At 41.8% G+C, this 15,663-nt stretch overlaps 1 protein-coding gene across 1 annotated transcript in view; it reads right to left on the reverse strand.

The window, feature by feature from the left end:
• Positions 1-2,225: 2,225 nt before the first annotated feature.
• The window catches only part of ADTRP (androgen dependent TFPI regulating protein), a gene marked incomplete at both ends in the record, with an annotated part of 34,475 nt that continues 21,037 nt past the window's right edge, over positions 2,226-15,663 (reverse strand). The window contains 3 exons of the mRNA XM_080339624.1: positions 2,226-2,269; positions 9,072-9,223; positions 14,218-14,333. Of these exons, the coding sequence (XP_080195750.1) occupies positions 2,226-2,269; positions 9,072-9,223; positions 14,218-14,333 (312 nt within the window). The remainder of the gene's footprint in view (positions 2,270-9,071; positions 9,224-14,217; positions 14,334-15,663) is intronic.

The following is a 15,663-nucleotide window of genomic DNA, read 5'->3' on the forward strand; positions in this document are numbered from 1 at the left end:
TAGAGTACCTCAGTAAAACCTTTTTGAAATCACAGGGAAAATGTCAGTTTGTGAACAGAGATGCACACTGTCTTACTTACAGGACTTTGTGTGCATCAGAGAAAGAAGCAAAGCAAACCTGAATTCCCAGCAGCTGTGTTTTGGGGACAGATGTTCCTGATCACTTTTTTTCAGGCTGGACATGAGGAAGAAGCTTTTTACAATGAGGGTGGTGAAGCACTGGCCCAGGTTGCCCGGAGAGGTGGTAGATGCCCCATCCCTGGAGACATTCCAGGCCAGGCTGGATGGGGCTCTGAGCAACCTGATCTAGTTGAAGATGTCCCTGCCTATTGCAGGGGGTTGGACTAGATGGCCTTTGAAGGTCCCTTCCAACACAAACTATTCTGTGATTCTATAGTTACTTTCCCAAAGGGCATGACTGGGATCCATTCCCTCCATGCAGGACGTAGCAGACAGCAAAGCCTCTTCTGAGCCCTTTTCAAAGAAATAAACACCCCCACTCTCACCCCAATTCTTCTCAACCCCCTGTAGTCCAGCAGCACAGTCACCACACCAGATCCTGAGGGTGATTCCAAGTGTGAGCAGGAGCTGAGGGTAATATCTGCCATTCACCTCCTCTGGTTGGATGTGGAAAAAACTGCCCCCTGTGTCAAGGACCAGGCTTTGTTTTGAGTTTCTGACATTTAGACTGTTTGCACTGGACTACCAGGACAAAATAAAATAACTTTAAAAAGAGAGAGGAAAAAATACCCCATAAACCTGTACAGGGAGTCTTTTGAACTTTCTCCTCTTCCCTAATTCCCTTCATGGCTTTTTCTTCTCTGTCTCTCTGAAATATTTCCTTTGACCAACATCTTTCAGCTGAATTCTTTCCATGTTCTCAGTTAGCTTCAACAGAAAAGGAAGGGGGGTGGGGGGTGTGCAATTGCTTACATTCTCCTTGCAAAGTTAGCTAGAGAAAGTTACATAGATAAACTGGGAATTACTGAATGCATGCGCTAAGTTAATTGAGTTAACTTAGTTCACAGTCTAGTCCTAGTATGTTAACTTCCCAGACTAGAATTTTATCAAGTGCTTAACAGTTGAGAAGAACAATCTTATGTATACACTTTTTTTTAAACTTTTTTTTTCTTTTCTTTTTTATGTCTCACAAGCAGCTTACAATATGTTTAGTTTTTACTAAGCTCCAGCAGCCTTCAAAAGATAAAAATAACACCCTGGTGAACTGTGCACACAGTAGCTTTAATCTGGGGGTTTTGGCAATGAGGATGGAGTTAGACATTCAAATACTGCGACCAGTTTCAAATCCTTGTTTAAATGCAGGGCTAATAACAGACATCTTTCTATTTCACATTGACCATTAAGGAACACTTACACTACTGTCGGTTTTGCCTGTTTATTGGAGTTTGCAAAGCAGATCTTCAGTGGTTTAGACATTAACAAGATGTTGAGGCTAATAACAGAAATCAACTATATTGAGCAAGATTAGTAAACATGTGAATGGAGTGTAATTATATGTCAGGCAGCTTTATGTTAAACAGTGCTTTAAATTAACATGCTTTCTGTCAAAGCAATCATACAGTCAGTATAATTAGGTTACTTTTGCTACAAGATTAACTGAAATCAAGAAAAAGGAAGAAAGTGTTGCATTCAGATTTCCTGTTAAAATGGAGGGGAGATATTATGCATATTAATATTCCAAAATGTTTCTCGTTAGAAGAACTTGGCTTCATGGTGAACCTTCTGAGCAGACTTTCCTAATTACAGCCCTTGTTAGCCCAATTTGTTATCTATCTAGCTTGGAAGTTATAGCACTGTTAAAATTATCCCTCCTCTTAATTTTTTCCAGACTTGATGAAGAGCAATCCAAACAAGAGCTGGCTCACATTCACAGGTCTTTTACAGAGTGGTGCCAAGCTCATGAGGGAGTTCATTTACCAGTGACGAGTTTTAACCATGGACACATCCTCACGTACATTGTGCAAGAGATGAGAAATCTCTGTAAACAGATGAACACAATTTTCTTCCTCATAGCAGTTGCAGAGTTATCATGTAAGAGGCAAACATTTCATATTTTCCACCAGTTTTCCATATGTCTGATGACATGATGGCTTCACCAGAAGCTGCAATGCATTGGAGAAAGGATTTATCACGGCTGCATTTATTTTCCTCTACTTCATGGCTTCAGCATTCATGGAGAGATTGTTTGGCTTGAAGAGGAGGATTCACTTGCCTTTCTGCCTGTAGTCCAGTATTACTATTGCATCTCCTGTTTGGAGGCAGAGGAGAAGAGATTGTTGGGGAAAAGAAGGCACAAGAGAGAAGTGGTCTCACAGATCAAGCATGCCATTGGGCCAGGAACATGTCATCCTCCCCAGTCTCCCAACATCCCTGGGGAACCAAACCTGTCTGGGAGTGGGAGCGAGATATCGGTGCACGGCTTGTACCTGCTGCTAATGCCAAAGTGCTACAGAAGTCAAACGAGACAAGGATGTCCCCAGCAACTGAGAGATCACTTGACTCCTGAGGGCTGATTTGAAATCTACCACGGACCACATCCATTGAGAATAACTGTGCTTTGCTAGCGCGGAAAATTATCTGCCCCCAAACAAACTTGGCTTGATGTAAGAGTATGTTGAAAAGCTTTAAAAATAAAACTTGTCAGGGAAGGCAGCAAATATTAATCCCTGCAGCTAAGATATCTGGAGCATCCTCACATGGTTGGCCAGGATGGCACAGGACCTGCTGAAGACCCACAGCTTTCTGGAGCACCTGTTAGAGACCAGATGTGCTACCGTGGGGCACAGAGTGTGGCAATAACCCAATATTTGTGTACCTTATCTAAAGCACTGTCTCTTCTTCCCTGCTGATCACTTAAACACAGGTGCTTTCCTTGTCCGTAGACCTCAGAGGCTCTGCAACACTGATTATTTTTTTGTTTGTTTCTTTCCAGCCTGCACAGCATTTGGCAATTGATCTGATATGGAACAAAATCCTGGCATTTCTTCCTTCCCAAATGAGCCTGTGAGTGTTGTGTGCTGACCAAACAGGTATTTTAAAGATGGGGGGGAAAAAAATGGCCCACCAAAAAGGAGACTAGCCTGTTAGGCCAGGGACAGCATATTAGCAAGCACCTGTTACTTTCTGGCCTCCAGTGATGAAATTGTAAGCCCTGGCTTGCCAGAGCTTCCGATCCCATCTCCCTCCAGTGGATCATCAGATAAACTTGTCAGCAAGAGTAAGGCATGTGACAGATGGTGCAGGTTTCCTTTAAACAGCCAGGCTCCTGTACCCGAGGGGTAATCTGCACCTCGGGGGAGTGACAAATATGAAGGATATAAATATACCATCACAGGTTTGCGGCACAACTAGGGTGGATGGATGAGACAAAATTCCAACTTGAGATATTCTATAATTCTATGAAAAAGTTAATACTCACATTTAGGTTGCAAACTCTGGGCTGTAAATCCTCTTAAACCCGAGTTCCATTCATCACTAGCAGTATAGTGAAATTTTAGATATAAACTTCATTTGTTCACTGAAAGAAATAGCCATAGCCTGGACTTTTATTCTTTGTTCTTAAAAGCGTGATAGAACAAATGAAGGTATCTTCTGGAAAGGAGTCTCAATTCAAAAATCTCCTTTGGAGCCTAAAGAAGAGAGTTTTAATAACCAAGTGTGGAACCTCTATTTGGATCTATAATGACCTGCAGAACATGGGCATTTTAACATTTGCACAAAAACTGCTGTTTATAAGCCTGTACAAGTACAATGGTAGAATGACTTAGTGTCCCACACAGGTGCCCTTGGCACTCCTTCATTTGACCTTCTGGTTTCTGCAATCTCCATGGCTGCTCAGGAGAATGAGAGCATCAAGAATTCAATTGTACTACAGTATTGCTTTGTATTGCATGGATTCGTGAGCTGTCACACAGGCTGGGTTTCCTGATAGCTGACTACAGGGTATTAAAGGAGCTTGATTTCACAAGCATGTAAATACAAAAATAAAATTCAGGGAAAAATAATCAGTTCCTAAAACATGTTATATGTTTCTGGAAAACGCATTTCATGCCAAATTACTTCAAAAAGAAGAGGAAAAATATGTTACAGAGAAGATTGCCATCTAACTTTAGCTCAATGTTGGGTGAATATATTTCAGCAGTGTCTCTGTAAGATGTTCTAGAGGTCCCAGAAGACCTGGAGAAGCACATCCATCCATGCCCTGGGCACAAGGAAGTTACCCCACCATAAGTTTCTTGAGAGCAACGGCTCTTATTCTTGTTGTGCTGCCTTATCCCTTGCTTTACAATATCATTTATTTGGCTTTGCCCCTAGTGTTCCTCAGCCAGCCGTTGGCCAAAGCTTTCCATTCCTAGGGACAGCGAGCAGTCAGGCATGGGGCTGTTGGAGCTGCTGCCCACTCTGGCAGCCAGCCTCCCTTCCTGCCCCATTTCTCTCCCAAAAGACAGTTCCACCACCTGGGGGTGAGCATTTTTCTGGACTTGGCAGAGGCTTTGCGGCTGTGAAGATCTTGAAAGTGATTTGCTCAGCATCCCTCAGCAGGCATTTAAATTACTGGTGGAGCAGGTAACTGTTGCTATATCATGTGTTGAAATGAAGCAGCTGAATGTGGTGGGTCTTTTTTATGTATGTATGTATTTATCTATCTATCTATTTATTTATTTATTTATTTATAGTGTGTTAAGTGGAAGGCAAATGAATCTGCTCCATCTTCAAATGCTGGTGCCAGAGAAGGGACCTCACCTGAAATGTTGCTTTGTCTGATGTGCAGAACTTCAATCTGAATTTCTCCTAGGTATCTGGTTGTCTCACCAGAAGCAAAACCCCAGGGAAAATGGCTTGGTTTTATTTTGGGGCAGTTCTAGTTTGACTGGTCAAAGAAACACGAGAGCAGTTGCCTGCGTGATGTTTTCTACCCGTCAGGACTGAGAGAAGCTATCACATGGTTCATCTTTGGTGCTCAGACCCTGCAGCCAAATTCTTGGCTGAGGTAAATTTATGGCAGTAAAAGAATAAGACCATTGTTTCCAATTATCCTCTTTGGAGTTTCTGTATTGCTCAACATTGTCTAGTACTCTAGAAACTCTGGGATTTAAAACAAAAAAAAAAAGTCATTACTGGTACTATTTTCTGTGCCTCTCAGGCTGTGCAGCTGGGTTGCCTTAGTTACCACCAATCCAACTGTGCAAGGGGAGGAAGAGGCACATGAGAGATAATACATTTTTAAAACCTCCAATACAGTATGAAACAGTTTGTCTATAAATAATAAAACAAATTTAGGGTCTGGCATCTTTTGGCTGTTCTGAAAAGGAAAAACAAGGTTATATTATTTGACAGCCTGGATTTTCCAGCTCTCAAAAATGATACTGCATCTTTTTGCTCAAGCACAGGACGTAGCTTTAAGAATAACTTGCTCAAAGCTGAAAGCTGCCATCCATAGACTTTGCAATAAGTTGGAGCTGAATATGTATATATATTTACAGTGAAAAAAATAAATATTTATGTAGCTGGTTTTAGGAAAAGTGTTAGTGGCCTGAAGCTATAAAGGAACATGGAAAAGAGCCCATATGAAGCATGGTACACTGTGGGCCAAGCTTGATTTGCAGCCTGCATTCTGCCAGAGGATGTAAGTCCAGAAGGAGTGTCCAGTTCTGGGCCCCTCAGTTCTGGAAAGACAGGGAACTGCTGGAGAGAGTCCAGCACAGGGCAACAAAGATGATGAAGGGAGTGGAGCATCTCCCTTATGAGGAAAGGCTGAGGGAGCTGGGTCTCTTTAGCTTGGAGAAGAGGAGACTGAGGGGTGACCTCATTAATGTTTACAAATATATAAAGAGTGCGTGTCACGAGGATGGAGCCAGGCTCTTCTTGGTGACAGCCAATGATAGGACAAGGGATAATGGGTTCAAACTGGAGCACAAGAGGTTCCACTTAAATTTGAGAAGAACCTTCTTCTCAGTGAGGGTGACAGAGCACTGGAACAGGCTGCCCAGGGGGGTTGTGGAGTCTCCTACTCTGGAGACATTCAAAACCTGCCTGGACACCTTCCTGTGTAACCTCATCCAGGTGTTCCTGCTCCAGCAGGGGGACTGGACTAGATGATCTTCCAAGGTCCCTTCCAATCCCAAACATACTGTGATTCTGTGAAGGAAACCAGGCTTGCCACTGACGTGAAGTTATTTGTTAACCACTTCTTGTACCTTCAAATCAATGCAGCTTATCTGAACACAAACTCAGACAGCTTTCTTCCTTCAAGCAGAAAGGAAAGAAAAATGAGCAGCTGCCCTGGAGCTTTCATCCCTGCCTGGGATGAAGCCTGTTCACAGCAGTCCAGGCAGGTGCCACCAGCATCAGATCTAAATGCTTGGTAGCCACAGGTGTTATGATAGATGGTGTTTCAAGATGTGCCTGTAGGAACTTTTGAATTATTCTGTAACTCAGACTGTGTCTTTGGGGGATAAAGCAGGCAGCAAAAGGGAGGGCAGAAGTGCCCTTCCATGTGTCCTGTCTTTTGGGAGAGGGAGGAGGTGAGCAGGGTGGAGGGTGAGAAGAAGTGAAAACATTTGTCTTCTACCACCACAGATTATTTTGCTTTGTGTGTGTGTGGTTTGTTCATTGGTTTTATTTTGTTTTGGTTTGGTTTGGTTTTATTTTGTTTTGTTTTCCTCTTTTTTTCTCTGTAGGTTTATTTTAACTGCAACATCTGCCTTATTGTGATGGGGAGGTGAGACAGAGAACAGTAGGATGAATAAGAGCCATTTTTGCTGTGAGAAGAAAGGTATGCTGGTATTGTGTCCTCATTCAGTTTGCAGCTGTTTTTACTCTAGCAATGCCGAGCCAAAGATTTGTCTCAGTCAGGAACATATTAAAACCCTGGCACACTGTAATTTGGAATATCTTCCCTCTGGCTGTGTTTCAATCCTTATTGGGACCCTGTTATCAATACCAGCTTAAGGAAGTCCTACCCTTCCCTTGAATAGACACAGCCAGGAAATGGACTGGGAAAATGATCCAAGTTGAAAACAGTCCCTGCTTGCAAGAAACAGGCATGTGTGGTGGAGTAGGAAGGAGTGAGTAGTGGTGGGCAGGAGCTTACAGAGAAATTATTGCTGCCAAAGCCTCTTGTATTATCAAACTGCAGCCTCGCGTACCAGTTTCCAGCTGTTGGGGTGTAGCTTCTTTTGTTGGTGTATGGCAAATCTAGGGGATGCTGCCATTCTTCGGGATGAAGAGTTGAGGATGCACATGAGTTGGCACAGACAGTGGGAACCATAACTCAGGGGGAGCATCCTGCACGTGGATGAAGGCACCATGTAATTGTTAAGGCTGCGATTTTGTGGCTTTTTTGGAAAATATCAAGTATGCGTGGAGAGGCAGACCCACCACACACAAGGGGCCTCTCTGGATTGCAAGATCACATTAGACATCAAGGGAAGATATCGTGTATGCCAAGTTTAAATGTATTCTCTGAGGTTACATTCATGCTGTCACAACTGGGGGTGATTTTCAGCCTTTCCTCTGTGCACAGAACAGAAAGTTGAGTGCTTGCACTGGTTTCTTAGAAATATCTTGAATTAACATCCCTTTATCACATGAGTATATCTAGTCAGCTGTTCAAAATGTGTCTAATTCTTGCAGATAATTTGATCTCTGCTTGGCACAGTGTTCTGTCTGGCCAAGTAACACCTTGGAAATAAAATTATTTTAATTTTTATTATCTCCAACTTATGTATCAGGCATACTCTAGGCCCGAAATTACAAATATGTACTCAGTGATGAAAAAATCTGATACTTAGATGATAAAAGGTCTGATACAAGATCTGTACTGTCTTGCAGCGATGCTGTGGTCTTTGATAAAATACAGAGGCAAAAGTTGTTAGTAGTAATGGTTACTATTTATGTGATGCCTCTTAAACTAGAGCTAGTGCAGAAAGGCTGCGAGTTTGTTTTCATTTACCAGCAATCCTCATCTCGTATCATGTTTATGCAAGAACAGAATTCAGCCAGAATTTCCAAACATGGACATGTAGGGCAAGCATCTTACTTGCAAAGGTATCAAGCAGTGAAGCTGGTTATTCAGCACATTTGAAAGTCAATCTGCTGCTTTTAGGTAACTGAGTGCGGATAGTGAGAGACCAGCTACAGACACTCTACTTTGGCTTGACAGGCATGTGAGACTTCACAAAATGCATCAGGCATCAAAAGTTTCCTGAGAACAGAGGGAGGTTGTCTCATTTATTTTCAGAGGTGTTTTTGCAGGGTTTTTTCTTTCATCAGAAAACAAGTTTAAGAAATTGCAAATGTTCACATATTTGTCCTAAATAAAATACACACGTTTTCCTGACAGAAACACTTTCATCCTCAGAAACTTAATGTTGATTGAAAGAGAGGAAACCAGAAAGGAAACTAATAATAATAATAAAATCCCAGGCCAAACCCCCAAAGTTGCTTCATCAGTTCCCTCTTCCAACTGTTGAATGTGTTCTCTTAAACTATTTTTTTCTAACTGCTCATTTGTCCGAGGAGGCTGACTTTCACTTTCTTCAAATCACTGCTGATTATTCCACTAATGAAGCAGAAGGGAAATGTTCTCAACAACCTGTCAAAACTTCCCGAAATACTGCTTTACTCATGGAGCTGCTGTGATGCTTTCACTTGGATGCATTGATGCTTTCCTATAAATTGTCAGTGAACAGTGCCATTCTCTAATCAGAAGCACACCACAGATGCAGGTGTAAGAGTATCAGCCAGAGAGGTTTTGCTTCTCTGGAACTTTATTTGAGAAGGAATTAGAAATTCATTGATTATGCTGGTAAGAGGTGCTGCTCAAGCCACATTAGAGAAAATTGGCCCAGATTTTATATGGTAACACTGGGATTCTTGCCCCGATTTTTTGGTCTGTTTATTATTAGCTAGTTAGGACCTGGCAATCTCTATCAGACACCCAAATGCCGGCCCCCTTCCTCTCCCCACCTGCCTAGGTAATCACAGGAATCCATTTTAGATTATTTTTTTTCTTATGGATAAAAGTGAAAAACAAAACTTGGACTGACCCCATATCATACGGTTGAGGAACTCCCCGAAGCTGTAGAAAGTGACGATGATACCAAGGCTACCAGCGAAAAAGGCTACTAGCCCGGCCGGGTTGAACAATGCAAAGAGAGGATATACCCACTCTCCCGTTACAGAATAAATCCACAGGACCCTAGTCAAAGAGAGAAATGACTTTTGGTTAGGACCATTCAGTTAGAACAACCACTTCATGATTTCTAACTCCTGAAGGGCCAAGTTATCAAAACAGTCTTGATACAGACAAAATTAGCTCAGCTGTTGATACATCTCCTCACATTTGGGCTATTTGCTGTGAAGCACACTTGAGCCACTGCTAAATTAGATGGGTTTCAGGGCAGGCTGAAATGCACATAATGTTCTGCCGTCACCCCGGTGGCATTGGCTATTAATGGCAGTAACATAGCAATAAAATAGCAAAATACTCAGAAATGTGCACTTGGCTTATTCAAATAAGCTCTTATGTGTCTGCCCTTTAGTTACAACAGCTTTTCAGTCCCTATCCAGATCTTGAGGATCTGTGGAGACAAAGTGATGTTTTTCACAGTCTCTATCCTCCTGCTGTTGACCATATTTTGTGGGGTGGAAAGAAGTTTTCAGGAGTGGAGAGGGCAAGGGGTATTCTTCAGAACCTCTTCTCTCAGTTGAACAGGAGGAGCAGGTAGGTAGGAAACAGAGATGTAGCTGCTTTGTTCTGGAACCATTTGCAAAGCAGCATTTGTAAAGGGGAAAAAAGGGAAAAAGGATGTCTGCTTTACAGGGCTTCTTTTCCTCTACTTAGGCCTTCTCTTTCTGCCTTTTTCTTCTCTCTGAAAACATCTGTTAGTAGCTGTCAGTTCACTGATATTATTTTTACTGTTTATAGATCGTAAGAATGACCGGTAGCAAATGCCTGGATGTAAGAATACAAAAATGGTCTTTATATATTAACTATAGTACAAAATACGTTTTTATGGATGCAGCTATATATCTTTGTATTGGATATGTAGAGAATATAGTAAAATATTGGGCAGGCCTCCAGTGATTGTTATGAGGATGTGCCATTCTAATGACAGGCAGCACTTCCCTAAAAAGAACCTTTGGGTCCAAGGAGTCCTAAAAGGTTTAATTCTTGACTTAAAAAAAAAAAAAAATAAAAAAAAAAAAACAAAAACAAACCCAACCAAACAAAAACCCCCCACATCTGAGGAGTTTGCCATACTTTCCACAGCAGTGTTAACACAGGAATGCAGTCCCAGTGTCTCTGAAAGCACCCAGCCTGCCGCTTTGCACTGAGCACCATGCCTCAAAGAGAAGTGACAAACCAGCTGGCCCATCAGCCTGAAAATGTGTCACGAAACTGAAGAATGGGAGCATGCTAAGAAAAAAAACCCCACATGTCTGAAAAGACAATTTTTCATTTCTCTAGTTAGAGCAGAAAAAGGTAGGGCACGACAAAGGAGTTTTTTTCCTTGCCTCTGAGGAGAAATTTGTTAATCCTCACCTAAGAGAGAGAGTGGGGAAAGGGAGGGGTTTGGTAGTGGAGCTGAGTTGAGCATGGAAATGTTGTGTAGATATTCATTTCCATAATTTAAGATAGCTTCTTTCATCAAACAAACTGGGCTGTAAAACAGCTACGTAATTTAAACAACAACAAAAACAGCCTGCACAAAAGGCCACAGCAAAGCTGAGAAGAAATACCAAATCCTGGATGCCAACAGGAGCCCATGCAATGTCAGTAAGCATCCTTCACTGCGTAGGGCTGCTATTTTCTTAACATGCCTTGAACAATAAAACAGAGAGTGTCAATTGTCTATTTCATATAATGAGGAACTAAATTATCTTGATCCAATTCAGCCACCTGACATGCCTGATATGAAGCACTTCCACCCAAATTTTCGAACCTAAACAAATGACTATGCAGAAGCACTAAAGTACTTTCAGCTTTCTAACTTGGTGGGAGCTGTGTCTTGCCAGTTGTGTTGGTTGGGGTTTGTTTGTTTGTTTGTTTTATCTTGGGGCATGCCTCCAGATTCCTGAGCTTACTCATTTTTATCACAGAATAGTTCACAGTTTTGGGGTTTATTTATTTTGAGTTTTGTTGTTTTGTTTTGTTTTGTTTTCTAGGGATTTCATAAAATGCACCCCACAACTTACAGATGCATATTGCTTATTTTTCATGGATAATCACCTGTGAAATATACATGCAGGATTCAGAGGCTTATTATTTTGACAATTTCGTTTTACCCAATTTCAATTTTTACCAAGAATTTACCTTGGATATCAGTAGTGAGTCAGAAACAGACAACATCCAGAATAATGGGGAGGATATATTGAAATAACAGGCCTGGGTATAACCAAAGTTGCCAAACTGCTATAGGATAGAGGACAGCATATACATACCAGGGAGAGGTGATGCACTGTCATAGTACAGGAGCTGGACTCAATGATCCTTGTGGGTCCCTTCCAACTCAGGACATTCTATGATTCTACAGCTGGATGTAACTGGGGAAATTATCTTGTTCTAATTACCTGTTCATTAATGATAATGGAACCACTGCATTTACTGAGGGAAAAAATAATTAAAAAAAAAAAAAAAGCATCTATAGGGAATTATTAAATGGGATGATCCAGAATGGAGAAAACATATTAGCCACATACAAGCTATCTGAGGCTGTGGTTAATTCAAAATTAAGAGGTTGTGAGCTGAAAATGAGCACACAGTGAAGAAAAAATATTTTGATTCCTAACAGAGGTGGAATATGGGCATATTACAAGAAAGCCATTAGCCTCTAGATTTAATTTGGTTTGGGTTTTTATGTATTTTAGGGTTTTTATACAGAGGCAATCTGTAATGATTTATATTCCCTCACAAAGGTAGTTTGAACTTTTCTCCAGAAACACATGCAAAACTGTGAAGATTAATATTTATTTTATACTGATCTATTACCACTGAAATGGGAAAGGGCAATCTATTGTTACTTCTTCTTAAGATTTAAAATGTCAGTTTTAAAATTTATATAGTCTTCAGCATTTTCAATGTGATGACTCCAGGAGTAAGGTATTACCTAATGCAACCAGGGGATTCAAGGTCCATCCTTGCAAGAATTAACTAACATGCCTAATGTTTCTCTTCACCCCGGTGTCCCACAACTGAAGACGACCTCTCCTTTTGTAACACCACAGGTATCCAAAGCCCTGTGCAGAGGCAGGTACCTGGTGCAAGGCATCACTGGCTGCCCGGTTTCTCGCTGCCTTGCTGGGACCTGTCAGTTCTCAGCCCACCAACACTGGGGAAGAGAAGTTCAAGGAGAGGCTCATTTGAAGGACAGTGCAGTGTTGCTTGCAAAACGTAAGGTGCCCAAATGGGGCTATTAAATAACTGGGTTGTAGCACTGACAGTAAAATACATACACGTGTTAAGATTTCAGTGCACAGGCTAAAGCATTTTTTAGTTAGTTAAAAGCTGCTGTCTCTGGTTACAGGGAACCAAGACAAGGAGGGAAACAGAAAGCAGATGGGAGGTGGTTCTTTGCTGCTTCAGGAGGAGAGAAAGCAGCAATATTGAAATCCTAGTATCTTTTATCCAGTTATCAGAGCCTTGGGATACAGGGCCAAGTTCTCTAAGGGACCCCCTTCCACTCAGGACCCTGGCAGCACCGTGTAACATCAATTCAGAGAAGATACTGGGAGAGCTCAGATGTGTTAATCCTTGTGTAGATCCTCATCCTTTGATGAGGATTCTGGCCCTGGTGTGAACCATTTCTCTTGTGAGGTGAAATTACTCAGCTGATGGGGACTTTAGGAGAAAGCATGGCACATGTGGCTGCAGTAGTCACCTGGAGAGCTGTCTGGTCTCAAAGACAGTAAAAACCAAATGTCGTCAGAAGACAAGAAAAACAAAGCTGATGTTAAACAACAGAGTGAACCAGAGCATAGGAAAGGAATTTAGGAAGCCGTGGTTGTAAGCCTATTAGGCTGTGGGCTGGATAAGGATAAATGGCTCCCAACTTGGTTACATAAAATAGAAATGAAGTCCATGGCTTCCACAGCCACTTTGGGGGGTTTCAGGTCACAAGAGTGTTTCAACTATGCAGTTTTTCTATTCCAGATTTTCATTCTGTGGACTGAATGGAGTTTCAAGCTGAGAGTGAGATCTGCTGGATAGGAATGGGAAAGATGGATTCCTTCATAGTTCCCAGTGACTTCTCAGAAAGTTTTGCATGAGGACAAGGCCCCTCCTTGCTGACCAGTTGTTCTGTATCCTCCACCCTGTGCCTAGGTACTTCCCGAGCTCTAGAAATTGATATCACAGTGTACCTTGAAACTATATGGACCTGTTCCTGAGCTGAGTGTCAACATAAGGCATCATCAGAGTGGGTCGAAGTGTTGGCAGCTGCCCATAGTTAGATGGAGTGGCCAGTGCCTCCAGACCTTCACACTGCAGTTGGGATGCAATGAGCAGGAGCGGATGCAAACCCAGCTCCAGTGGTCTGTGATGCACACAGGAGGTGGGTGGAGGGTTATGGGTGGAGTGGGGGAGCCTAGTTAGATATAGTTCATTCTCTTAGGATAATCTTCCCACAGGTTGGAGATCAACTGTGGCACATTTCTGGAAACTTAAGTGGTGTCCGTGGGTGGAGTGGGATGTGGCAATGGGGGAGATGCTTCCTCGCTACCTGTCAGTTTGCACCTGGCTCTGAGTATCATTTTCTGTCTCAGGTTTCTAAACCCAGTTGACAAATATCAAACTGAGTTTTACTCCTCTTCTGCTCCCATGACCTCCAGGCCTTTGAGCTTTGGTGGTTTTGCAGTGAGAAGACAGCAACCAAGGTAAGCTTCATGGTACTGGTAGAAATGAAAGGAGAACTCCAGCTCAGCAGAAATAACTCAAAGTACCCCAGAGTTTATGACAGTTTAGTTGCCTTTCTATTAGAGGTCTCAGGATTTGTATTGTGTTTGAAGAAACCCACTCTGCCTGTGTCTGGAAATAGTTTTCATGGGTCTCAGTTGAAGTTTAAACAACTTCTCCACAGAACAGACTACTGTCTCCCATGTGTCTGGGAGGGAACGTAATCTAAGTACAGTGTTCAGCACAGTTTTACAAAGTAGATTACTTGAAGAAAATGTTTTAAAGTATGTAATACTTACCAGCTGATATACAGTAAAAAGACACATCCCAATAGGATCAATCCCTTCTTCTTTGCTGGGTAACGATGTGGTGTGGCAAGGATTTCCAGGACAGCAATTGGCAATACAGCCGTGTGCTGAGGAGAAAAGAGAGTCCATCACTGATGGGTCGCAGTGCCTCTCCTTTGGTCATTGTTGATCGCAAAGCTCATGAGCCTGCCCGTGAGCAAAGCAGCATTTAACAATACTGAATGTGAGTATATACAAGCACACATACGTATTCTTTTTTTGAAGTGAAGAAGTACCCCTGCGGTAACAAGCATGTAAATTTTTTTGTTAGTAGACTGTAAAAAGTACTGGAACAAAGTCTACCTTTCAGATGATCTGCATTACTTTATAAAAGGTGAATTTTCCTTTTACATTTTCTAATGCAATAAACTTTTTGTTAATTCCCATTAGAGTACAAAAGACTTTGATGTCTATTGTTATGTGTGCTTGAGGATGTCAAAAGTCTCTTCCTTGAACTCATTAAGCAATTGCTGAATTACTTCATGATCTCTTCAAGCTGTTATTGTATTTTATAGATTGTCACTTATTACTTCAGTGCAATTGCAGTGATTCTCTTTGTAAACTGAAGAACATGGTGGTAAACAGAGGACTTCAGTTAGCTGTGATTCAAGATGATGAGGAAACTTCACCAAGCTTAACCAAGAGTTAGTAAAGACTTAGCTTGCTGGAGAAGCTTTTTTTTTTTTTTATTCTCTCTTTTATTGTCAAAGAGTTTTAATTGTATGAAGTAGCTTCAGTTTCAAGGACTTTTATGATGACCACTGTCTGACCACAGAGGATTTTCTGCAGAGGACAGACAGCTTGGTAGCACTCACTGTTTCACGGTGGGCAGCTGCCTCCCAGAAGGATGCTCCTCACTGTGGGGAGGTTGGGAGCACAGCAGAAGTCCTTTGGGCTCAGTTGTTAAATGGAAAATTCTGCTGGTATGCTGAAACCTCAACTTGTTGGCTGATTTGTGACAACTTCAGAAAATAATCTGTCGGGGTGAAATTTCCCTGCTGAAAGTTTTGTAAGATGCCTTGAGCAAACAAGTGATAATTTCAAGTTGCAATACCTAGGACAGAAGGCTAAACAGTGCTGGGGAACACACAGCAAAAACAGCCAATGAGGTGCAGCTAGAGAAAACAATAGCAACAAATGTAGCTGACTAGTTGGTTAAATTCCCATTAATAAAGCAAATAATTTCACAGGTAGATGGGGAATAAGAGGGCAGGGCAGGAGAGAAAAATAGATTTTTTTATGAGAAAAAACCACCCAACTAATGATTTTTTTGTTTTACCTAAAGACGCAAACCCCTGGGTATATGGTATGAAGTTTCCTCTTGTACCAGGAAAGTGGTTCTAGTACCTTCAATGTATGTATTTGTCAGAATCTGTGCTGAGTATCTGATAAGGTAGA

This window comes from Nesoenas mayeri (genome assembly GCF_963082525.1).
Source record: "Nesoenas mayeri genome assembly, chromosome: 2".
NCBI classification, from domain to species: domain Eukaryota; kingdom Metazoa; phylum Chordata; class Aves; order Columbiformes; family Columbidae; genus Nesoenas; species Nesoenas mayeri.